Genomic DNA, 26,395 nt, shown 5'->3' on the forward strand with positions numbered 1-26,395 from the left:
CAGGCTCAGTTCTGATTGGAAAATAAGAGCAACAGGACACTCGCTGGCTGAAAAGCACTGGCACTTCATACAGTGCAACACGACACACGCTGGCTGAAAAGCACTGGCACTTCATACAGTGCAACACGACACACGCTGGCTGAAAAGCACTGGCACTTCATACAGTGCAACACAACACACGTGACCAAAAGATAAGCCGTTGTACAACAGCTAAGAAAGAAAGATGTTCCCTTAATGAGACCAAAACAGTTTGAGAGCATGCACGCAGGAAAACAATCTTCAGCGGTTCACCTCTCCTTTATTGCCTCATTCGTTCCCTATAGAAAAGTCTTGCTCTCATGTCAACAGGATTTGATATAAGCTTGTGTGAGGTCAAGATATGTGGCTGTAATAACTACTGGTGTAGCACTTCCACCACCGTGACCACTGCATCCCCAACTTAGATGTGCTGCTGCCTGTGAATCCGAGTATTTAGGTTTATAGAGGGCGTGGTATATAGGGGTTAGGAGACCAAGCCTGGTCGTCTATCCTGACATTCACAATATGTTCTCAGTAAGATTCATTACAGATTATTGCGAATCCTTCCTGGGAAGGTGTGTTTGTTTTTGACATTTTGAATTAATATTTACTGCGCAGAGGTACAGTAGGTAATCATCCAGTTAAACCTTATATTTATGTGCCTAACTGCTCCATACCTGCCTCTTAAGCATACAAGGTCTCAATCTTCACTTTCTCAGAAAGAGCACTTTGTACAACCGCTGTATGCATATTTAAAAAAGCAGACGTGCAAATTCGCTGACTTCTATGCACAAAATACAATCTCAAATATCTGTGCCCGGTTTGAGCGAGTGAAGGTGTGACCTCATGAACAATGAATCCTATTTCTCTGTTCCATGAAGTTGATGCATGAGACAATTACAGATTCATTTTTAGTGTTAATTAACTAGCATTAAGTACATTGCTAAGAGATTTGTAAATGAAACACAAGGTCCTAGAATGACAACATCCGTCTTCATGGGACATCAAAATATGAAACTATTCTCACATGTCTTTTGTCATCATTAGTCCTCTACACTTATGAATTGACGACTTGCTTTCCTCTGTATCGCATAGTTTTTAAAATCAATTTCCAATTCCAATTGCTTTTTAATGAATTCCAACACATCGCTGATCAAAATTGCAGTCGGCAGTATTCTGTTAAAATGAGCGAGCTTCTCACAATGGCGACAAATTTCTTAAATTGAAGTCACTGTTAGTCAATTAAATGGACTTTAAATGAAAGCAGTTGAACAATTCCAACAATTATGTCTTTTAACATTTCAATTCCAATTCCTTTGAAGGAATTGATTTTAAAAAGAAATTGGAAATTCAATTGGAAATGAAAAGCAGGAATTGACCCTAGCCCTGTTCAGAACCACCCCAAAGAGAACTGGCATATGTATTGCCTGTGTGAGAGTCAGCATTATCAGGTGTGATCTCTAAATGAGTGAAGGAGGGGGGAGATACTGAGAGGATTGGAGGCTGCATGGTTCACTGTCGGGTAGTTCAATGTTTAAATGCTTGTGTTGACTAAACAAAGCAGCAGATTGGTAGAAGCTACTCTTCCCCCTGTTAGTTTTTCCCCTTGAGGTGACAAGCTTTAGGATGGCTTTCACCTGCGGAAATATAATCCGGTGTCAGTTTGGAAGCACAGAACTCTTTATCAAGATCTGTTGACTTAGCTCAGCATTACCCACATTCCAGCGAAATGAGAAATTATCATCGTTCACAGTTCAATTGAAAGTAACTTGCAACAAGAAACAAAATACTCTCTAGAGTTGCTGGCCATACACATTTTTAAATCCTTTTCTCAATACAGATATACTGAACTGATTTGGCAAACTAGAATGTTTTGCTATATTTAAAAACTGACCATGATATTTGAATGTATATGTACATTATGTTTTATGTTATTTTTTTTTAATTAACAAAAGACTATGCTTTTAAACATTATTATTATTATTATTATTATTATTATTATTATTATTATTATTATTATTATCATTATTATTATTATATAGGAATTAATAGTAGTGCCAGCTAACACCACTGTCAGCTGGACGATCCAAGTTTAAGATGCCACAGACCAGCAACGCACAATGTCATTCCTCAGCGCGAACCTTCTTTAACACTCAGTGTTGTCCCCCGGTGAAAGATTCCAGAGACATCTTTACCTTTCAGGGCGCTTGGGTCACTCGTTTGTCATCGTGACCCCTAACCTGCGCTGGCCAACAGGCCAGGCCACATGTCAATGGTGTTTACCTTTGGGCGAGACTGATGGTATCCAGATGGCCTTTTTTTCAGTAGTCTGTTATGAAGCAGCCAGGGATTGCTAAGCTACCCTTTGGACCTGCTAAGAAAGAATGCAAAGATATAAATGATTAGTCCTTTAAATGTAACTAATATAAAAGGCTGTTTTTTTCTCATACAATGCCGGTGCAAGAGCTGTTTTCAAGGTCTTAACTTTTTGGAGCTTTTGAAAGCACTGCAAAGAATCCCAGTGCATGGATTGAAATGCATGTTTGCATTGATTTGTTTGCTTGGTTCCTCCTAGCATTTCTCAAGGTCAGTGTTTCTGTCTTGACACGGTATTCTTTAGGTCTGGCATTTCCCTGGATCCTTAAGCCCAAGAAGAGGATTGTAGCCTGGGGACACAGGCAGGGAGTCTCCTGGGGAGTGGCTCGGACCCCAGTATCCCTGAAGAATGTGTGCATTTAAATGCTTTCTGCCTCTCTGTCCCTCACTGCCAGAGCAAACATACATGTCCAAGAACAAAAAGTCTCTTCATGAACAGTTCCGTGCAGGCGTTCTGCTTTGCTCAGTAGCTCTTAAGTCACACAACCATTAGTCTTTTGACTGAAGGTCGCTAAACTTTTCACTTCTGAATAAGACCACTCAGTCAAACCCGAAATAACGCAAACAGTAATTCGAAAGAGACAGAGCACGGTGTTAGCTGTAAAGAGACGTACACTGCTAATGCACCCATTATATAGCATGACGTGGGAGCAGATTATCGTAAAAGCATTTCTCGTCTGATGTGGACATTTCTGATCAATACCAGACAACAAAAATGCAGCAGCAAGCTAGAAGCCTCCTTTATTAATCGCAACCATTTCCTTTTCTCTTGTGTGACCTAATGATCTGAGTGGCAGTGACCTGGCCATGGAAAATTGACTTGCCAAGCCACCAGAGTCCTCTGGGGTAAATGCTTAAAAAGGGATCTATAGTCTGCAGCTGGCAGAGTGCAGCCGGGTCTGTGTCGCTGTCTTGGATCACTCTAGTAATGCAGTCTGTGGACCAACAAGGCTGTAGTGTATTCTAGACTCGGACACTGATATTCTGGTGAATATTATTTAATTGCATTTCCAGGGATGATTTGGGATAGGTTTAATAATTGCAGTTAGACTGTACAACTTGCATAAGGAAATATCTTTTTAAAGTTTATTCTGGCCGATCTAGATTTCTGTGCTCATTCCATATCATTTTAAATAAAGTGATGATTACATTACAGGCACAGTTTGTTTCACTTTTTTTCTGTGATTACAATATGTGATTACATCTATCAGCAAAACATTACTGTATAATTTAAGCTAGGTTACCTATCTACACTGCTTGTGTGTGTGTGTGTGTGTGTGTATATATATATATTATATAGATAGATAGATTATTTTGTGTTGTTTTTTTTTTTTTTTTTGACTGTCTCGTTAAAGCAGGTCCCGTTTAATTATAAACAGATACCGCAGTAGAAACCTGCATTTCCAAATCTCAGGTCTTGAGTTCACCCAGACACAGAGAGTAGTTCAACCATTTAATGTTATAAACCAGTGAGCCTGCTTTAACTATAATCTGTCACACACATGTTTGTTGAGTGCTAGAGCACAAGGAAATAACTGTGTTGAGCCAATGTGATCTTTATTCTAAAACTATCCTACCTCTTGGCATTTTTGGGCGATTTGCATAAAAGATAACTTGTGTCTGAAATTTCAGGCTTTATCTTGACCCTAGAAAGTTTGCCAAGTAGCTAGTACAAGATTAATCTCCTTCCAGACATATTTCAATTGTTCGCTCTAAACGTTACCTTTTCGTTAGAAGTTCGAGAGATAGCATGCTTTTTATTCTTAAGCACCTGGCAGTTTTTAAATATCTATCCTCCCAGCTGAGATCTGTTTAAAAATGTTATGAATCTGAGTTACTGTCCCTGTGGAAAATGGACTTCTATCGACCTGAAGAGTCTGTAGGCATATAAAAACCAACACAAGGAAATTAAAATAAATGATATACTTCACAAACTTTTTTTTTTTTGGTGACGTCTGCAATAATTATAAAAAGTACGCTGACACGCATCTTTACTGCCCTGAAGCCGCAGAAATCTTTCATGAAACGTATGTAAATCTGAGAATGTGCTACTTAAAATGCATTTTGTGAAGGCAGACGTCCAGGTGGCTTTGATACGAGTCAGTTATGACATTAGCTAAGCTGTCATCTATGTCATTTATGAATATTCTATTGTACAACCTTGCACTGCCGCAGAATAAAAGACGACAGGAGTTATTAGAGTCAGTTTAAGCACACATCGCTATGCCTGGATTTTATGTTTCTTCAGTCTGTCCTGGTGCACTCAATACCCTTGACTTTCTCGTGGTCCCATGTGGTGCTGTCAGAAATGAAGGCCATTGATTGAATTTGTTTTACTCGAAAGTGAACTTCATGAACCAAATGATCTTGATTCTCTTTCCACTATGATATCTTCCTTTTAAATTTCAGTATATAGTTGGTTAGAGCAATGCAGCTGGTTCAGTGAATAAACAACTTTTATTTTAATAATCGTTGTGTTTTATTGACACCCAGAAGCTTTTATTTTCTTAATAACAAATAATGGAGGGAATACTGTTAAATCAATTGATTACAGAGCCTTACAGTGAAAGGGACTCAACATGCACCGTTTATTCCCTGGAAAAGAAACAACGCTGATCTTTGCAAGAATGTTTAACTCTGCTCCCCTGCAGTTGGAAGTGGCTAGTACTCTTTGCCCCTCCATGCAATCAGACTGTCTATTAAAGCTGCCCTCTCTGAAATGAGGTCACATTATTGACTACAATTCCAAGTTAATCAAACCGTTTTGAGGGAAGCTGGCACTTGAAGTAGCTGTGTATCTGAGTGGGCTCAGATGAATCCCCCTTGGCCTTTCCTTTTTTCTTTGTCAGTTCAAGTGAAGGCAGACAGGGATGTCTTTTAAAATCTATAGAGCTACACTAATGCTGACTGCAGATGTCTGGGCAGGGTTCCGCTGCTGTTCCCCAAAACATCCAGGCCCTCTGCTAATCGAGCCCATGCTCCTTCCCCCGTGTCACAACTTTGAGCTCAACTAGAAGTGGATCTATTGCCCAGCATGCAGTTCATTTATATTGACTTTTTCACAGCTAGGGGCTTCAGGAGTGAGAAAAGCAGTAGAAAAGAAAGCTACCTAAAAAAAAAGCTAACTAGTCCCATGTCTTCAACAAAGAGGGGGGGTTACTGTGTATTGAATTTGTATATATATTTTTTGTACTTTTCTAAAATATTTTTATTATTATTATTGATATGTGTTATATGATTTTAAGTTGGTGTGTGTGTATATACTACTGCTACTATAGTAAGAGTTATTGCTGTCCTGTCATTGCTCCTAAACACTATGTAAGGTATTTCACACTGCCCCCCTGCCCCTCCACCAACAGCCACCATATGGAACCTACATTGCTTCACCAGCGGTGGTCTTGACCCAGCTGTGAAAGGATTCAAATTCAATGGGGCTCAATTCAATATAAGATGAGAAAATATAAGCATACGGGTGACTTTCTCTATATTACAAATTGTTAGTTGTTAAAAAAAAAAGGGGGGGGGGGGGGGGGTTGCAAGAAATGTAGGATTCCTGAATGAAAAAAAGAAACTCCTTTTTATTATACAACATATTTTAATTATATAAATTTCTAACTTGGATAAACCCATATTGCGTGCTATGATATGTGTATTCTCTGCGTTTTGGATGATGTGGTAATAAATATAATTTAGGGACTCGACTGTGGGACAGTTCTATAATAAATCTGGTCCGGCTGGGAAACGTTTCTTTTTTTCTTCTTGTTTTGTCCTGTTTGAGAAATTAAACTTTTAGAAACATGTGACTCATCCTCAGTAGTTATACCATCACTTAGCGTTTGTGATGTTCAATGTGTGGGTAGGTAGTTTATTAAACATGGTAACTAAGAACTGCTGAAAATATCTCTAGGTTAGTTTTCCTTTTGTTAATTACTCTACTCCTAGTGATAGATGGAACATGCCTGTTAAAACTTGCGTTGTAATTTGTGGATTAGATGCAGCACCTCGGGGGGGAACATCCTGTTTAAACGGTTTTGTTCCAGTGGCAGGCACACCTTTTTTTTCGTAACCCCACTTTGAAGAGTCTCTCTATTAGCAGTGGATTTCATAGTTTGGCTCTAACCACTGTACCTTGCCCTTTGACCCTTTTGGGAACAGAAGACTCTACTTGTGACATGTGATTCTGTAAGAAAAAAAAGTTGTCACAACATTTTGTAAAAACTATTGGCTTAGGTTAAGCAGCCCTGTAGGATACACTTTGAAAGAGTTTGCCAAAGTATGCAGGCAGACATTAGAATCTGAGCACTTGGCTTCTACTTTTAAAGATTAAGAGCTCAGCTAATTTGGAGTACACCTAAAATACATTCCTCACGGTGAACCATATTCAGACGTTTAGTTTGCAATTATTAGACTAGTGTTTAAACGGGGCACAAAGAGGAACAACCATGAGCAATGTCTACCCCTGAAAGGCTAATGCTTTATGAAAAGGGTGCCTTCGCTCTAAAAACAATTAACTGCTTGCAAATGCCCAGCACTGGAAACGCCAATAAATGAGGAAATCAAGTGGCTGAATTGTTCAGGGGCTTGGCAGCTGTTTTTCTGAAATATGAATGTAAGTGAATGTTAATCATTTTATTGTCAGTAGTAGTAGTAGTAATAGTCGTAGTAGTATTGCAAAAATTAAAATTAACCTTTCCAAAATTAGTTTTTAGTTTTCTATTAAAGTGTGGACACTTTCTGAAGCACACTCCTAGCTCATTTTTAAAAAAAAAAAAAAAAGCGCTCTGAGTAAGTGGCACACCTTCCAGTCTAGGCACAAGGTACAACATGTTAGCGTGGCTGTTCACAGAGTGGTATTAAGGGATAAAAACACATCCAACAGCACTCCCGAGTGAGAGCCTGAGCCGAGCAGAGAATCGCTGCATTGATTTGATGCATTAGACGGGCAGCCGGAGCACAGAGGTACACTCTCTCCAGACTGCATTCGGAGTGCCTCGAGCCTTTCTGATTCCTTTTGATCACATCTCTGTGAAAGATGAGTGTCATGCCCTCTTCCAGCCAGCTGTGTGGGGGGGACTGCCCTGTGACTCCGGGGAGCATGCTCAAACACAGCACGCTGAGGCGCTGAGGGGAGAGGCTGCACCAGAGGTGAGAAGCAGACGCAGCCTCCCCCAACACTGGAGAGCTCCGAGTGGGAGGATCTCATTCCACTCCCATGTGCACAGTTTGAACACACTGCACATCTTGAGTAGTTTAGATCCAGAGCAGAGTAAAAGAGGGGTGTGTTTGTGTGTGTGTGTGTGTGACTGACTGACTGGCTGACGGACTGTGTGACTGTGGTGGTTCTTCAGCTTTAATACTTGTACAGGCAGGAGAGCTGGAGGCATTGCTTTGGTAGAACTCTTAGGGAATGGCAAACTGCGTGGTTTCCCTGGAAACATCTGTTTAATGAAAATGTCAGAGGTAAGAAAGATACTTTGTCTATAGTTTATTTTTTTTATTTAATGTTTTGTTAATATACAGTAGTAGCGAGCTGTTCATTTTATTATTTTTCTTTTATAAATAGCTTTTGGCTTAATATTCTTTTTAAACCACTATTTAATTCTATCAACACTTAAGGGCACGAGTGATTGCAGGCTTATTTGTGTAATGTGTTTCAGTGAAGTGTCTGTTTACTGTGTAGTGTGTTTGCATGGCATGGTTGTAAGCATGCTTTGTGCTTTTAAGGTATTTCCATTGAATATGAGTCCAGCCCTGAAACATGTACACACAAATACGATTTCTGAGTGTCACAGACTGCTAATGGGCAACTCCCCTGAAAGAACAAGAAAAGTTTTAGAAAGCAAAATCTTACACAAATTGTACTATGCACAAAGTGTATTACTTATTGTTGCTATTGACTGTTTTCCTATTTACAGGTCCTGTATTATAAAAAAAATAATAATACAAGAAAAAAGAGAAGTGTTTTTTTTTTAATAGGACTGCTAAGAGAAATTTACTATTTCCATTTCCCTAATCTGTAGCCAACACCGGTTTTAAGTTGTGACTAGTTTCCAGAGCCATGGTGTAACTACCAAGGTTCCTGTGCACTTGATTTGGGCATCTCTCAGTTGTTTCATTTTGAATGTATTATTTACACTGAAGGGATCTTTTACTGGAAGATTAAGGCTGCAGTTGGCTCCAGTTTGTATTCATGTCTCTGAGTGGTAAGACAGGGGCCTTGCTCGGAGAGGTATTTTTGTGTTTGATGTCCCCAGAGTAGAAAACAGATCTGTAGTTTCTAGCTGAGATGTTTCATTGTGTGTGTGTGTGTGTGTGTGTGTTTTTAGTTTGCTTTTTTACTTCAAATATCACAGTTGTGTCTTAAGAATACAAATTGTCAAGACAATGCGAAACACAGGCTACGACAAACCCCAAACGATCAACTTTAGAGAAACATCACAGTCAATCTGTGACATTCTGGGGGCCAGCTTCACAAAGCACTGCCAGCACTTAGCAGGCAGCTAGCTAGCAAGCTATCTTATTTTAACAATATTATTATTATTATTATTATTTATTTCTTAGCAGACTCCCTTATCCAGGGCGACTTACAATCGTAAGCAAATACATTTGAAGTGTTAACGATAGAAGGATAAAGTTTAGTAGAAATTCTATATGATTAAAGGATGCATCTGTTTTGTTTTTTTCTTTTTGGATTTAGCAGACTGCTACTGAGAACTGCATTGTGAAACTAGCCCCTGCTGTTTTTCAGAATTAGGTAACTGAATGATTGATGCTAATCTATTTTTTTTTTTAATATCTAGATTTCTTTTCCTCCTTGTGTGTTTTTACCACATTCATTTAACATATACTGGGAGGATTTATAGTTCTCAATTTTTTCCAGTTTGTGTATACATTTAGTTTATCTCAGTGTCTCTCCAAACACTAACTTCAATTTTTTCTTATTCAATAAAATGCATTTCGATCTGTCCTAAGAGACTGTGTAATTCCTCACTCATCCCTGTAAAATCTGTAAAATATAGAAAACATCGTGTTACTGGTTTCTTTAAAATACAATCATCTTATATACGATTTTTTTTTTTTTTACGTCTTCATTTTAGTTCTCTGACTTTATTAATTTTATTACTTAAATTGTGTAGCTTTATGTAATAATGCATAGGAGAAAGTCACTGTCACAAATCTAAAATAACGTGGCGTAGTTCATCTTTGCAATAAATCTTTCAACTGGTTTCAGTGCGATGTGTACAGTTTTCTTTTTTCATTCTTCTGGTTAACTCCCTAGCTCCTCGAAGCGTGAGACGTGATTGTTGGGCTTGTCTTTCTGTGTGCTAACTCTGTGTTATGTAGCACAGGCCCTCGGGCATGTTGTGCTGCTTCGTGCTCCTGCAGCCTACCAGCGTACTCAGCTTCATTAGTTTCATGATGGTACATCAGTACCTGACTGGGGCTACAAGCCCCTTCCAGCTACTCTCTGAGCATGATCTGCTCTGCTTTGGTTTGGATAAGCTTGCAAGGATTTGTCAGCCAGATGTGACAAGATTGTCAAGAGGCAAGCAAAGAGGGAGATCTGATATTAATCAGCGCATAGCTCGAAGCCAAACTTTCTCAGATGCAGTGTACTAACATGTTCTTCTCATTTACTGCTTTTCTTTGTGGCCACAAAGCTGCCACTGTCTTGCTGTAGACCGCTGGACTAGAAGCCCGAACAAAAAAACAAAACAAAAAAAAAACAAAACCCTTTTTTCTTTTTACTTGTCTAGAGCGAATTATTATCTCATGGCGAATCAGGTAACTATAGCATTACTTTTGTTTGATTTTAAAAGTTTTGCTAATATTTGTGTAACGTATATCGAGGTAAAATGTTGTTTTTAAGCACCTGTTGGTTTATGGTATTGAGCTGCATTAAAGAGGGGAGATCTGATACTCTGGGCAGTGAAAACAAGTGTCAGGTTGTCAAGGGAAGTCATTGTCCATACAGATCTTTAGATGGTGAGGTTTCTACTGTGTGAGTGTTTGTTTTTCCTTTGGTATTGTAGTTTAATCTTGAACCTGAAGGTTTACTCTGAGATGTATCTTTATTGCTGTCAAAAATACTTTGTACTTCAGCATCATTGTGAATTTTAATACCGAGATTTTTTCAGCAAGCTTGTTTTTGCTTTAATGGAAAATAAAAATACACTATGTTACTGAAATATATTGAAAGAGAAGAATACGGCAAAGAACCCAGACTAATTCTGTTTTCTAATAAGATACCAAATCAATTAAATGGAAGCAGAGTCGTTTTACAGGCATTTATTTTTTATTTTGTATTTTGTATTATTTATTTAGCCGTAGAGAAAACAATTGGATATTTTGTTATGGATACGTCACGATGAGCCATCAAAACCATATCATTCTAATCAAAGCTGTTTCTTAATGACTGTGTGGGTAGTAATAAACTGTGCTCTGCAATCATTTACTTATGAAGAAATGCCTCTGGGATATTAGATCTTGTGTTTTTAAATTGCGGTAACCCTGTATCGTTTTCCTATGGTAGGTGCTTTCTGTGTCCGGGTGGGACTGTATATATTAAACGACTCCTGAAGAAATCCCATTTTGATGATGATGATGATGATAATAATACATACATACTTTGTCTGTCAAGGTTTGTAAGGTTAGAGTCAATTAAAATATTTTGAAATTATAAAACAGCCAGACATTTAGAATCTCTTAATCTATTCAGTGCAGCTGCTGTAGCATAGAAAATTGACAGAAAATCAAAAAATCTATACAAATTCACTATCCTAATCCTTGAGTCAAATCCCACTGATGACATTTGTATTTATAGTTGTCATCGACTATCAGTTCAAGTTTTGTAAAGTATGTACAGTAAATGCATTTAAAAGCATGAGAAAATATTTTACACCAGGAAATTTCTAATCCATGAATTTTACAATATCTGGCATGGGGCTGTCTTTTTTTTTTTTTTTCTTGGTAATCGCACAGTGCTGGTTCTCTAGTGCCTTATGTTATTACCAGGACGTGTCATTTAATTAGAAAAATATGTGTGTAAAGTGCCAGATGCTGATACACTTACAGTTTTTCAGCTTGTGATGCGTTTGTGTTGAAAGGAGGTTTAAGATTGAATGTGAAAACAGTTGTCACTGATTCCTGTTTCATAAAACCTTGTTTCGTTTAGCCGTCGTGGTTCCATACATATTGTATCACTTAAGCTGCAAAGTGTTTGTAGTTCAGGACATAATTAGTAACACTTGCTGCTAGTCAGCCATGCAGCCATCTTTTAAAGCATTTACAACAGACCTTGAATTTGATTGCGATTTATTTCAATCTGTATTTGTGGGGCATCGTGTACTGTAAAATACTCCTTTGTTCTGAAAAGGTTTTTCACAGGTGTGTACAGATGAGACATGGTTTGGTAATTGTATGTGTTTTTGTAAGCTTCACAGATTAGGGGCATTTGTCTATAATGAGCTGTTTGTGTTCCTTATCATCGGGCCTTATTCATAAGTGTGCATCATTTGACCACCGTTATGACTATTGGATTAGTAAGTAGCTGCCTCTCCCACACTCATCGTAGTGAACAGTACACAGAGACCTCGATTGTCCTTGTGTGTCGTGTATGTTGTCTCCCATGTAGTTATTGTATACCCAGTAACAATAACTGAGTGGCCAAGTGATGGAAAGCATTGCATACCAGACGCTGATCGTAATTTTCCAATCTATTTATTTTTTTATTTTTTAACTTTTGGAGAAGGATTCATAAAGATTTTTACTCCAATCTTGTTATTTTATCAGAATAAAAACCATGATTTGATAATATTTAATTTAGAAGCTTGATTTTTAACTTCTAGGTTTTAGAATTTGAATGTGTTTTATTTTCCGTCAGTTTATTTGACGGTTAGTCAAAGCTTCCTTGTATTCACTTTGTTTGGGTCCATAAAGTAAGATTTTTATATACAGTGTGTCAGTGGCACTGGAACAGTTTTTAAAGTGGGGGTGCTGAAAGCCATTGAACAAAACTGTAACCCCTGTATATGATAGAATCCATGCTGCCGCACCCCCAGCACCCCTAGTTCCAGCGCCCCTGCAGTGTGTTCTACCTAAGCTTGTTTTTATTAGTCTGGTCTAAAGCGTACCTTCACCTGGGTTCTGTTTCATGGCTTTGATGCCAAGTGACATGAGATTGAGGCTTTCAGCCTCGTCCCTTGTGGCACCAAACATGCAGCACACGATCACAAACTAACCTTGTAGTTCTGCACAATTTGGCACAATTGACAGCCTAAGTTCAAACAGCAGACCTGGAATGGAAACACATGGGGAATGAAGTACTCTTTTGTTCTTGCTGCTAAAGGAAGTGCATGGTAGCCTTGTAAGCAAAGTCTTTCTTTCTTTCTTTCTTTCTTTCTTTCTCTCTCTATCTATTTCTCTCTCTCTCTTTCTCTCGCTCTCGCTCCCACTCTGGTCCTCGTCGATTGGATACAGGGCTCCCTACTCCATTGCAGTCAATTACCTGCCACAATGTATGTTACCTCTCTTTAGCACTCTGAAAAACATTGAAGCAGAACAGCTGCTCCGGCACCAGCAAAGTAAAAGAACAGCAATCCCTCAGGTTTGCAGCTTCATTAAAAAAAAAAAAAAAAAAAAAAAATTAAAAATCTGGTCCAGGTTCATAAGATATCTTTTCTAAACCCAACATGTTTCTGCTTGTGATTTTTTTTTGTTTCTACTAAAATGCTGAGAAACTGAGATTAAACAAGTCTGCCATCCCCTAGGATTGGATTTAAGTGTTGCCGTCGCTACCCTTATTAACTGAATAACACAACAAACAACAAGATCATACTTATTATTGCCGTTTTGTGCAGTATTAATGATTTCCCATTGTTATTTGGTACTTTTTAAAGCAGCTGTAAGGATATCAGAGCAATTATTATTATTATTATTATTATTATTATTATTATTATTATTATTATTATTATTATTAATAATTAATAATAATAATGATAATAATAATAATAGCAATTTTAAAATAGGTTTATTGTTTTTTCCAGATTTTTTTTTTTTTTTATAATATCTTCAGGCAAACCTATAAATAACGTATTTATGAAATAAAAGAATCAAATTGTTTTGTTAGTTTTTTTTTTTTTATTTCGCAGTAAGTTTTCTTAGTTATTAGAAGGGAGGGTGTTTTCCAGAGTCCCATTAGATGCTCATGTCTGGCTGATGACTCGCACAAGAAGCGTTTCACTCCTACAGATGCATGCTGCTCCTCTCAGAAACTCCTCCAGTCTGATTACTCACACACACACACACACACATCAGCTGCTTCTCCTGTATGACAGCAGCTTGCTTTTAAACAGAGTTAAGGTGCCTTTTTAATGGGACAAATAGCTCTAGGGTGTAGTGAGGCTGTATTGAGAGTGGACATGGAATTTCAATGTGCAGTTACAGCAGTGTTGAGTTTCTACTACAATGTACATGACTTATTATAATCTCTGCCCCTTGCATTCATCAGATGCATGCAATAAAACTACTGCAGTTCTAAAATAAAAGTATTTATATGTCTTGACCATATTTTAATTATATTCTAGTCTTAGATCTTATATAAATAGCAAGTTTACTGCACTGTGTGTTACTTTTCTGACTACACAGCTCAAGAAGCAGTTATACCTCTTTTCAAACATATATATTTGATACATGCAGGGGCAGAGATTCTAATCTATACTTTAAAACCTTGAACTCCTGATTCCCGGGGTAGAGATGTTGCCTCGCTGGCAGTGTGGCAGGGTGGGCTTGAAGGGACTGTCCTGGAACAGCAGGTATTTCTAACTGTGCCTATCCAGAAATACATACTTTAGCTCTACTGGGAGTTGTGGAAAGAGGTGATCGTCTAACCATTGACGATGCTGCTGCATTCAAGGTGAAAATTCACAAATATAGATCATATCTCGAAACACAAATTCCTTGCAAAAATCAATGTGATATGTTGTGTGTGCATGTAGTGTTTTTTTATGTAGTTTAAATAAAACGAAAACCATTGTTTTTCTGTTAACCAGCCTTGAACCAAAAATAAGGAAAATTAGACTCCTCAGAGAAAGATGAATACCCTTTCAGACATCTGCTTTAGATTTCTCTGGCTGTGCAATACAATACCCAAGAGCTGAGTGACAACATTAACAGGGAAAAAAACAGTTTCCATTGATTTCATGTGTGGGGGTGGGGGTGTCCCAGTTCATTCCCATTGATACATGTTGCTGTAATTTTTATAGGCTTTAATACCGCAGCTAAACAAACTGTGACAATGCATTGGCGTGAATAGCTCTCGCAGAAGAAAGAAGAAGAAATGCAACATTTACTTGAGCTCATGGAAAGGGTATTAATTGTGTGCCTTCTCTCTCAGTCGATTACAGTCTGGAGAATTCACAATGTAAAAGTCCTACTTGTACCAATTGGATTATTACAGATGCATTCTTTTTTCACTAGCAGTTAGTTTCACTGATAACTTAAATGTTTTTTTTCTCCCAACCACTCTGGGCATTCCCTGTAGATACAGTAAAGAATATCTGCACCCACACCTGTTTAATTCAACCAGTCACCATCCATCAATGAAAAAACAAAATCTGCCTTCAACAATAACAGGATCTGGTCCAAGCACTAAGTGTGCTGTATTTGGCAAAGTGTCAGAATCGCTATGCTGTGCAGATTCATTCAGAAACTTCTAAGGGACCTGACTGCTTCGGTTTGGTGAATCACTAATTTTATTATTACTAATCAAGAAACATGAAAATGCTGTATTGTAAAATGATGGCATGGTTTAAATACTGCCAACCTTAAACTTGTGAATCCGGTGTCTCTTTTCACTGTATTTATTTTATTATTATTATTATTATTATTTAGTAATTTAGCAGATGCTTTTATCCGAAGTGACTTAGAGACTAGGAGGTGTACTATGCATCACAACTGCTGCTGCAGAGTCATTGCAATAGGACCTTGGTTTTACGTCTCATCTGAAGGACGGAGCACAAGGAGGTTAAGTGACTTGCTCAGAGTCACACACAGAGTGAGTCAGTGGTTGAGCTGGGATTGAACCTGGAACCTCCTAGTAACAAGCCACTTTCTTTAACCACTGGACCACCAAGCCTCCTTATTGCATTTAGTGATGACGATAAAGGGGTTTATAAAGCATGCCTAGGTAGCAGCACAAGCAAGATTAAGATAGTGTTAAGAGATAGACGCTGACAATGTTTAGATCATTAAAAAAGAAGCCCATTCAGTGAACAGTGGCATTGCTGAATATCTGTGTCCACTGGAACTCATTGAGATGTACATGAAAGGCTACAGCAAAGGAGATCTATGTGGGTAATGGGATTATATTGACTGGACCATGCTTGTTTTGTGCCTGATGATTATGGGATTTAGCTGCGTTTTAAGACTCAAGGTTTTACACATCACTTTATTCTTTATAATGAAAATCAGGTGCCTTGCTGTTACAGGAAAATCAGTATTACAGCAGAAGTCATGTTTCATTAGTAAACTCCCAGTGCCCACTTTGCCAAGGCTGTACGCAAGGATTATAAAGTATTCAGAGCCTGTATTATTTATAACTGAAATGTGGAAAACCCCAAAGGCTGCTGTGATTACCGACACCCGTTTAATACGTATCTCGATTCTTTTGTAAGTAACCTATTTGTGTAGGTAAGACTGTCATTGTGTTTTCAAAAGTCAAAGGGACTTACTGCATCTATTAAAAAAAGATTAATATATATATATATATATATATATATATATATATATATATATATATATATATATATATATATATATATATATATAGATATAGATATATATATATATATATATAGATATATTAAATATAGACAAATAATTTATAAAAGTGTATTGTAAATGTTTTATATATATATATATATATATATATATATATATATATATATATATATATATATATATATATATACAAATTATTTTGCAATACACTTCTATAAATTATTTGTCTAAATAATGCAAGTCAATAACCAAAATAGAACATTTCTTTGTTATTTACCACGTATAATTTGATAGAAATGTGATTTTATTTTCATTTTTATTTTTTTCAGGGTTTTAAAGTAATTGGACATCATATGGATTTCATAAGTAAATCGGAGTATTTTTTTTTTTCCTAGTTGGCAAGGCACCATGATACTGTATGTAGATTTAGGTTGACTCTGTATAGGGCATGTCAGAAGCATGTTTCAAAGCACTTTTGATGTGACTTAAATAACTGAATCAGACATAGCACAGATCGCTCAACATCAGTTGGATAACATCGTAGTGTAATATATCTTGCCCTGTGCCGATGCAGTGGAGAGCCATTGGCACAAAGCCTCCGTAAGGCTGCAGAGTTGTATTTTGTAAGGCTATGGATGTGTGAGGCTGCACAGTTGTATTTTGTAAGGCTATGGACGTGTGAGGTTCCACGTGGCTGTAGCGTACCAAGCAGTGTATTACTGTCATGCGTTGCTGTTTGTGGAGACGTTGCTAGCTGAATCAATGAAGTGACCCCAGATAGTAGTGCAACTGTGTTAATGTTTAATCACCACAATACAGTTGGCACATTATGTCAAGGACCTACATTGCTTGAGGTCCTTCTCAATGATCTTGCTCATCTACTGTGAGATTTCTACAGTACAGCACAGTGGGATTTGTTAACCTGGGGCGGTGTGGTAGAAGTAATACTGAAGGTCTCAAATAATAGGTATCATAAAGACAGAAGATCTCAGGGAACCTTTTTTTCCTTTTTTTCCCCCAATACAGAAAGCTACCTCTTGGTCCAGGAAAGGTTTTTAATATTTCATCTGGAATATGGAGCATTATGCACTTCCTTCATCAATTATTGATGATTCTATGAAGCCAAAAAAAAAAAAAAAAAGTGAACCTTTTTCGCTCTCCGAGGAATTGTCTGTCATCTCCTTGTCCTCTTTCTCCACGAGATGTAAACAAGCCTTTCCTCTTGATGTGTCTGGCCCGGGTAACACCTCCTACATTCCAGCAGATCACATACTGCGCTGTCTCCTTCAACAAAGCCAACAAAACAGATCTGATCCCTGACTGCGCTGCACGTTGCCATTGGTGCTGCCTGAGGTCCTCCTGTCACTCGCTTCTTCAGGACCATCCAAGCAGACCTTCTCTGGGAAAGAAGATCTCTTACTGAGTTGAAAGGAAAAGCGATACAACACAAGCTAAAAACGAAACGTCGATATCAAAAATCTTTCGAATGAAGTATTTCCTGTAATTTATCAATGAACTACACGGTGCATGTTTGTTATTTTCAGCTGTAAATTAAATGGTCAAGACAATTTATTAATTCTGATTGTAGTTTTTTTGTGGTTATTTTTTTTTATGAATTTGAAAGTAAATAAGTTAATGATGAGCATTTGGCAGTTGCTAGATCTTGCAGAATGTCTTAACGATGTGTTTATACAGATAAAGCAGTGCGAGATATATTCAGGCTGTAATGTTACAGTGATAATCCTCTACGTGAGGCAAGCTTGTAAAGCAGGAGATTCCTTTCTTCGATTGACAAGGTCTTTGCTGTTAGAGCATTTCCTGATATCATTTTATAGAAAATGAGGGTTTCCTTACCACAGCGAGAAGCCTAGCTAGTAAGGCCCTTGCTCTTGAGTCTAAGTTCTAGTACTAGAGGATGTAGAAATCTTGGTAGAATTGGATGGTAAAAATACGTGATCAAATGTTGGTTGGGATCACAGATGCCTGTTGCCATAACGGAAGCCTTTTCCTGTGTTCAATGGTGCGCCTGTCACCAGTGCCTAGGGCTCCAATTTCTTCATCTGCCAAGCCCAGCAAAATCCTGGACAAAGGTTTTGAACTCTGTGTCAGGCAGTGCCCAGCCCTTGATTAACCTTGAGGCTATCAGTATTGCAGAATTATGCAGACTCACAAGAGAGTTACAGTATGCATCTGTGTTATTCATAGCATTGTGGACATGGTTGTGAGATTTACAATATGCATCTGTGTTATTCATAGCATTGTGGACATGGTTCATGCTTTCATTTCAGATCATTTGAGTTCTTGCTTTACTCTTAAAGGCATTATTTAGAGGTACCATGAGATGCATTTTTTTTAACTTATCTCTAGCAATTAAAAAACCGCTGGTGACGGAATGGAAGCTCCCTGTTGTAACTGTAACGTGTCCATTCATCATGTCCAACACTTTATAGGCTGACATTCTTATTTCACACACTGATGTGAGAAAGGATGCAATACTTCTGCCAAACTCCTTTCTTCTGTTCAGCTCTGAAGCATTATTCTGGGAGAGCTCTGATGCGTCCCAGTATACTATATTATTCAACACTGCAGGATTTAAAAATCTTGTGTAGTCTGTCATTTTAAGGTCTGCAAGCAACTACAATGTTCGGATATTGCTTCATCACCGATGCAGCCAATAAAAAAATTACATTGCAAATGATAGTTAAAGGCGTGGTTTTAGAAACCTATAAATGCACAGGTACCGGTCAATATGAGGAGGTTATTGTTTTTGAGAACTAATTAAAATACCAGATCCTTGTTCACTTTGCCTGCTGGTCTTTCAAACTTTAAGGAATAAAATGTTGCATCTCAAAGTTCAAACATTTCTTTTTCTTTTTGTTTTGTTTTAAACAGGCTATCTGCTGCACCCTGCTAAACTGTAACTGTGAGTGCTTTAAACCAGGAAAGATTAAAATAAGACAATGTGAACACTGCCGGCATGGATGGGTAGCGCACGGTAAGTGTTGTGCACTTTTGCTGCGCCCTTATTTTTCCAATCTGATGCATATTTTGTGCATATGTTATCCTGCATCTTTTTTTTTTTTTCTAGCTTTAAGCAAGCTTAAAGTGCATCACCTGTATCAAGGCAGTCAGGTGGAGATAGTCCAGTCGAACGTGGTCTTCGATATCAGCAGTCTGATGCTGTACGGAACCCAAGCTATTCCAGTCCGACTTAAAATTCTCCTTGACCGCCTCTTCAGTGTATTGAAACAGGAGGAGGTCATCCAGATCCTCAATGCTTTGGACTGGACCTTACAGGATTACATTCGTGGATATGTCCTTCAGGTAACTAAACATCATGCCACATATATTATAGCAATGAATTTCTCAATGAGACACCTCTATTTTCTTCTGCAAGGAGTCTGACATTACAGATATAGTTTTTAACTTCTAGACCAATAGATATCTTGGGGGAATATAAGACCCACAGATAAACCAAGGGGCAGCTGTGAAGGTGGAGGGATGTTAAGGCTGGTACGGGCATGGTTGGCTGGCTGGACAACGTGATGTAACTATGGGGTTCCCCATCCTACCAAACGGGTACCCGCTAAATAAAATGCCTACAAAACTAGCTTGTGATCACCAGGAAATCATGTAAGAATTGTCTTCTAAAATCTGAGTAATGCTAACCTGTAGTTCAATGGCAAATTAAACATTTGGGCTTCAGAGTCGTTTGATAGTCTGTATTATTCATATGGAGGCACAGTGGTAACTTCTCCCCCCTACAGACACTCAGGAAGACACTAATAACTGCTGTAAAATGAGCAAAACTTGGGATATACACGCATCCCCAGCAGAATGTTTGACTTTTATAACACAGCCGTCTTGAGCCATCACACAGGCTATTAGGATAACATGAAATATTCATAACCTTGCATTTAATTCACCTTTGTCCCTCCTTATAGGAAAATCTCGACAGGCCATTAAATACATGCTGTATGATGAAATATTTATCATAGTTCTAGCACAAAGTTATCCGAAACCAGAGTTTCAAAACCCTTCAACACTTCTGTGTATGTACAGCTGTGCTGGGTAAGCCAGCCTATATATCACTCTACGATTTGCCTCTGATCTGAGATGCTGTATTTCAGAGATAATTGGACGCACAGTGAATGAATCTGCATTATTTAAATGAGGAAAAATGAAGCTATATATATATATATATATATATATATATATATATATATATACATACATACTGTGGTACACTAATTACATCCTTTTTTACATTGAATCTATTTTTTCTATTTAAATAAAGATTGGTGGAATATGTTCAAGCAAGCAGAATCTGTTTGGAGTTGCAACATATTATTTTAATTAATTTAATTTCAAAGATGTGATGTGAACTAACCTTTGGCCCCATTGTTATTATACATGTAGGCAATTATTCATTATGATGGCTATATAAAATTTCTATATATCTATATCTATATAAATAAACATTTTATTATATTTATTTTTAGGATGCCACAGGAAAAGTACTGGATCGCTGGGCCATTATGACCTATGAAGAGGAGATTGCTACATTGCAACAATTTCTTCGTTTTGGAGAGACCAAGTCAATAGTGGAGCTCATGGTCATCCAAGATAAGGAAGGACAAGCAGTAGCTGTGTCAAACTCCAGAACTGATTCAGACATTCGGGCATTTATAGAAAGCAATTCCCACAGGAGCCCTAGCCTTTCTGCTAACATTGAAAAAGTCACCTCCAGCAACGTTCACCACTTTGAAAACTTTATAAACAGTATGGCCTTCATGCTGCCGTTTCAGTTTCTCAGCCCTGTCCCAGCAGCACCTGTGATCGGCTCCTCGACAGATACTTTCCTTCTTGAGCAGGGTCAGAGACAAAGCCACAAAACCAAGCAAGAGGTTCAGATTCCTGCGACTGAGAGCAGCCTCTTGGGTTCCAGTTCTGCTTCGGTTGCATCAGACAATGAAAGAAACTGGAACTCCCAGCAAGAAACTGCCACCAAAGTGGAAGCAGAGGAATTCCCTGGCAGCGATGAGTATTCCGACGCTCCTTCAACTCCGTGCAATGCTTCTGTTAGTTCCGAGGTGGCGCAGATGTCCCCGGAGACCAGCATGCGATCTCCTGACAAACACAACGGCAGCGGGCCAAGGAAGGGACGGGTTTACTGCAGCGCCTGTGAAAAGACCTTCTACGATAAAGGAACGCTCAAGATCCATTATAACGCTGTTCACCTCAAGATCAAACACAAGTGCACAATACAGGGCTGCAACATGGTGTTCAGCTCCCTGCGTAGCCGCAACCGCCACAGTGCCAATCCCAACCCCAGACTCCACATGCCGATGAATAGAAACCACCGGGACAAAGACATGAGAGGCCATTCATCTGCAGACGTCACACCTGAGGTTGAAAAGAAGCTTGATTTCAGTGCCAGTGTGCCGACAGACGGCAGGTCTGTTTCTACCTATATACAAAGCAGCTTCCCCAACGTTGGGCAGAGTGGGATACTGTTTCCAAACCTGAAGACCGTCCAGCCTGTGCTGCCTTTTTATCGGAGTCTAGTCACTCCAGGCGAGCTTGCTAACACCCCAGATACCCTGCCTTCATTACCTCTGATTTCTTCATCTCTTCCAGAGCAGCCTGTGGCAGAACTGTCCTCTGATCCCATACCAAAGAAAAAATCTCGCAAATCCAGCATGCCCATTAAGATAGAGAAAGAAGCTGTTGAGAGTGTCGGCGAGCTCGCTGAAGACGATAGCTCGGGAGACGACGTTCCCCTGCAGATAAGAGGGAAAGGTGAATCCGCAAGTGAAAGGTTTGAGAAACAAACTCCCCACCAAGGGGACAGCAGTGTCATTCAGTCAACAGACCGAGACATTTCTACAGCTTCACTCCACAGCCACGTAGACCCCAAATCAAATCAAGATTCTAATATCGCTGAAGAGAGAGAAGATCAATTGTACCACTTGAGAAATGGTGTTAAATGTGTGCTGGAAGGAAGTGTAATCTCACTTACCCCTGAAAAAAACCAAAAAGAAAATAACAATCTTCTTAAACCAGTACACATGTCCAATGTGGAAAGCTGTGCTAAAAAGGAGCCAGAAATTCATCCATGTGACGATGATTATGTGGAAAATGAGCATAGAGTACAAAACAGGGGGTTCTTCCAAATTTTAACTGCTAATAAAGAAACGGCAGTAAATTCTGCAGACTCCGTACTCATGACTTGCACAGCACCGCATTTGATTTGCTCAAACAAAGAAGAAGCCCCTCATCACTGTGAGATCTGCAATAAGACATTCAAAAACCCCTACAGTGTGAAAATGCATTACCGAAATGTGCATCTGAAAGAAATGCACATGTGCACTGTCGAGGGCTGCAATGCAGCCTTTCCCTCCAGGAGAAGCAGAGACAGGTGAGGAGTCAAACAAAAAAAACTGTATGTTTCACTGGTGCATGATTTGTAAACACACATTACTTAACAATTCATATAAAAAAAAACAACTGTCAAGCATCTTCTGTATGATTGCTTGTGGATAAAAAAAAAAATGTGTATGAGACCCTTTTCATAACTTTCTCATTTTGTAACCTTTAGGCACAGCGCCAACATGAATCTGCACCACAAGCTGTTGACCAAAGACCAATACGGAACCCCAAGCTCGCTCTTCCCCACCCCGGCTCCCTGCAGAGATCTAGCTAAAGATTTCCACCCGGACATCCTTTTAAAGGAACACGTTGCACAGACTTCCGTGATCTTTAAAGGAGCGAACAGGATGGGTCTGGTTTTTCCAATGAGTAAGAGCATGGAGAGCTGCTTTGCCCCCCTGGGAGGGAGCCCCATGGAGGAGGGGGCCGTGCTGGATCTGAGCACCACTTCCATCCTCAAATCAGGAAGCAGCACCCACTCCTCCTGGGACTCTGACGGGGGGAGCGAGGACGGCATCCCCGTGGAGGACAGTGATGAAAGCTACGAAGGGTTAAGTCTGACGCCCAAAGAGGAACTGCATCAAAACCTGGCTTTGATTGAGAAAGCCAGTGACTGCTTTACACAACACTTGCCAGCTGGCTCGCCAATAACTTGCCATATGTGCCAGAAGGTATACAGCAACAAAGGAACATTCAGGGCTCACTACAAAACTGTGCACCTCCGTCAGCTGCACAAGTGTAAAATTCCCGACTGCAACACTATGTTCTCATCGGTACGAAGTCGAAACAGACACAGCCAGAACCCTAATTTACATAGGAACATGAGTAGCGGCACAAGCAACGATCAGCTGTAAGCATGTGGAATGTGTATTTAAAATGCCCCATCAAAAATTTGGATTCAAGTATTTTAATTTATTCATGCAAACCGCTAATAAAATGTTCAGTAATGTGGGGTCAATTTCAGTCCTGGTAACGGCAGAGCCATTATACCTAGTGGGCAGGTGCTATGATTATTTGGGATTAGATGTTTATCTTGATTAGAATATAGATAAGTGCTGTATATTATGGTGCTTGCACAACCACTTTTCTGTTTTAGTTTCTCCTGAATTCATTTTTTTTTTTTTTTTTTTACGCATTCTAACCCAACTTTAACCGAGTCATTGCAGAGTAAATTGATAAATTCAGCTGGTTATGACACACAAAAAGAAAAATAAGAGACTGAAGTTTATACTGTGTATCCTACTCATATAGGCTGCGACTGCATTCATATGTAACAGCGATATGGCGCTGGGTGTACCATTTTATATAGAGAGAAGGAATAAAAGCTAAACAGTGACACCCTTATAAAAGTATACCATAGTAAAAGCAGAGCAAAGTGTAATAAAGCATAGTGAAAGCATGCTAAAGCATAGGTAAGCATTGTAAAGAACAGCGAGATATGGTGAAGCATATTAATAAACATGGCAAACTAGGTTAAATCATGGTGAATACCATGGGAACAGCGTTTTAAAACTGCCACAATACCATGCAAAACTACCATGGTAAGCTTTTATAAGGGCAGACAGACCTGTACTGTACACCAATGTCCATCACATGCAACAGAAGGCCTGTACTTGCCACTCTAATATAAAAAAAGTGAAAAGAAAGAAAAAACAACATGACCTTAATCCCTGAAATGACCCGTGTCCTTCACCCATTGTCATCTTCATTTGGCAAAATAAGAAAGAAGATCCTTTTCATGCAAAGAACTGAAAATCTTAGCTTTGTATCTGAGATCTCACTCCCCCAGGTCTCCTTTCTAAGCACTTATTTTATTATCAAGACTTTGCTTGCATTACGCTAGGTGCAAAGTTTCGTTCATCACAAAGCATATCAAGGTACCATATATGGCATCCAAAAGCTTTACCTGCAATTTCTTCTATCGCTACGCTTGTTAATATGAATTGTGCCAAACAGGGTGCTTTACCTGTGTCTGTTTATGTGTTTAGTTTAGCAAACAGAAGTCTAGAGTTTTCTGTGTATCGTTTTGTTTTTCAATAATATGCCGTAGTCTTGGTGCAGTTGTAAATTTGAGGTCTGTTGAGTGGCATTTTTGCATCTTGATCGTAGGAGACACTTGTTTATAGAAAATTGTGTAGCATTCTTGACGGATAAGTTATTGTTTTGATATCGTCGGTAATCATTCTTCTGTTATGGTACGAAAGAGGCTAAAGTTGACCAAAGAGTTCTATTACTTTTATGAAACCACTAAAAGCTCTATGCGTGAGGAAAGCAGTATTAAATTGCCCTGATGAGATATTTCAAACATATCCAGTGTGTTTCAAATTGTATCCATGGCGATAGGAAAGCCAATGTTTGGAAGCCATGTCACAAAATGTGGCTACAATTAACTTGTCAGTCAAGACAAGAACAGGGTACTTCAGTGTTCATCAAACTGTATATTTTGTGAATAGGGGATCAATCACGTTTCTCTGAAAGAAACCAAATAATCTTGTATTACATTCTTTTTTTTATAATCATCTAATTGATATGTGATTAAATGTCTCAACTACACAAGTCTTGTGGTACAGGGAAGTGTACTAGTCTCTGTTTCAAAGGCTGTCCAAAAATATATATTTCTCAGATTGACATTTTATCTTTTAAAGTCGTTTTCTAAATTTGTAATGTGACACGTTGCTTTTTGCATCATTTCAGTTTCTCTTTTTTTTATGATTGTCAAATTGAAGATTTTGTAGTAAAACAAAAAGAAATGTAAAGCAAAGAAACTGGCAGATGTCAACCCATTTTCTAAATATTGGTGTAGCAGTATTCATCCCTTTTCATTTAAAAAGCCATATTTGGTTTGCATGCTTTTGCTGCGTTCAATATTTGTTGTTTTATACACAAAGGGCACATTGTGTGGAAGAAAGCTGATTTATACAACATGACAGAACATAGAGACAAAATAAATGGCTGTAATAAAAGTGTTTAATATGACCTATCTTCCAGATGTTTTTTGTGTGTGTGTGTGTGTGTGTGTGCAGTTGTTTTATTGTAGTAACAAATGTTATTAATTATTATTGCACATAAAAAGTTCTAGTTGTCACTGCTGATCGTTTTAAATGACATATTCCTGCTAAGTTTATATCATACGTAGCAGTAAGGAAGCATAAGCTCATTCAACGATTATTTAGCAAGCATCATGATGCATTCAGTTTTTAAATAAAACCTTCCCAAGCACATGAATTCAGCATCAACAGCCATGTGTCCAAGCACTGGCTTTCACTTCACATCCAGTCGGTGCTGTACAGTTTCATTTCATAGTGTTCTTTTGTTGGACATGTACACAGATCTCATACATGGAAGTGATGCTGATGCAGCTGGTAATCATTTTTTTTTCTGGCCGGAGGTTTTTGTTGTGCTGGAGCTGTAATGAGTGAGAATGCCTGTGAGCTGGTGATATGAAATCAGATATCATTCACTGCAAACCCACGAGTGAGCACATACAGCCAGGAGAAGCAAAACGGATTATCCGCGGAGGCTTGAGGATCTGATGAATAAGGGCATTGCCAAACCCTTGTGACACACGGGGTGCATGTGACTGCCTACTTAGGAGCAGCAAGGAGGTGACAAAAGGGTAGAATCAGCAACGGTGACTGTGGGCTTGATACCTTCCACCATCACGTAGCACATCATGACAGATTACAGTCACTCGTATGCTGCTGCTTTAAAAACAGTAGCGCAACAAGCAACCGCTTCCACTAATCATGAGAAGAAATATCATTTATAAACTGTACTAATACTAGTGTGT

At 38.6% G+C, this 26,395-nt stretch overlaps 1 protein-coding gene across 4 annotated transcripts in view; it reads left to right on the forward strand.

Moving 5' to 3' along the window:
* LOC117429224 (zinc finger protein basonuclin-1-like) overlaps positions 1-25,583 on the forward strand; it is a 36,868-nt gene extending 11,285 nt beyond the window's left edge. The window contains exons 1-5 of one of the 4 annotated variants that reach the window (XM_034048498.3): positions 7,650-7,854; positions 19,066-19,168; positions 19,262-19,497; positions 20,676-22,594; positions 22,775-25,583. In XM_034048498.3, the coding sequence (XP_033904389.3) occupies positions 7,840-7,854; positions 19,066-19,168; positions 19,262-19,497; positions 20,676-22,594; positions 22,775-23,459 (2,958 nt within the window). In that variant the 5' untranslated portion in view covers positions 7,650-7,839 and the 3' untranslated portion in view covers positions 23,460-25,583. Of the gene's footprint in view, positions 1-7,649; positions 7,855-9,094; positions 9,149-9,823; positions 10,180-19,065; positions 19,169-19,261; positions 19,498-20,675; positions 22,595-22,774 lie in introns of those variants that run through there. The other 3 variants (XM_058998939.1, XM_034907012.2, XM_058998938.1) reach the window with 3 other exon arrangements.
* The last annotated feature ends 812 nt before the right edge of the window (positions 25,584-26,395 follow it).

Source organism: Acipenser ruthenus, chromosome 24, assembly GCF_902713425.1.
Source record: "Acipenser ruthenus chromosome 24, fAciRut3.2 maternal haplotype, whole genome shotgun sequence".
NCBI lineage: Eukaryota > Metazoa > Chordata > Actinopteri > Acipenseriformes > Acipenseridae > Acipenser > Acipenser ruthenus.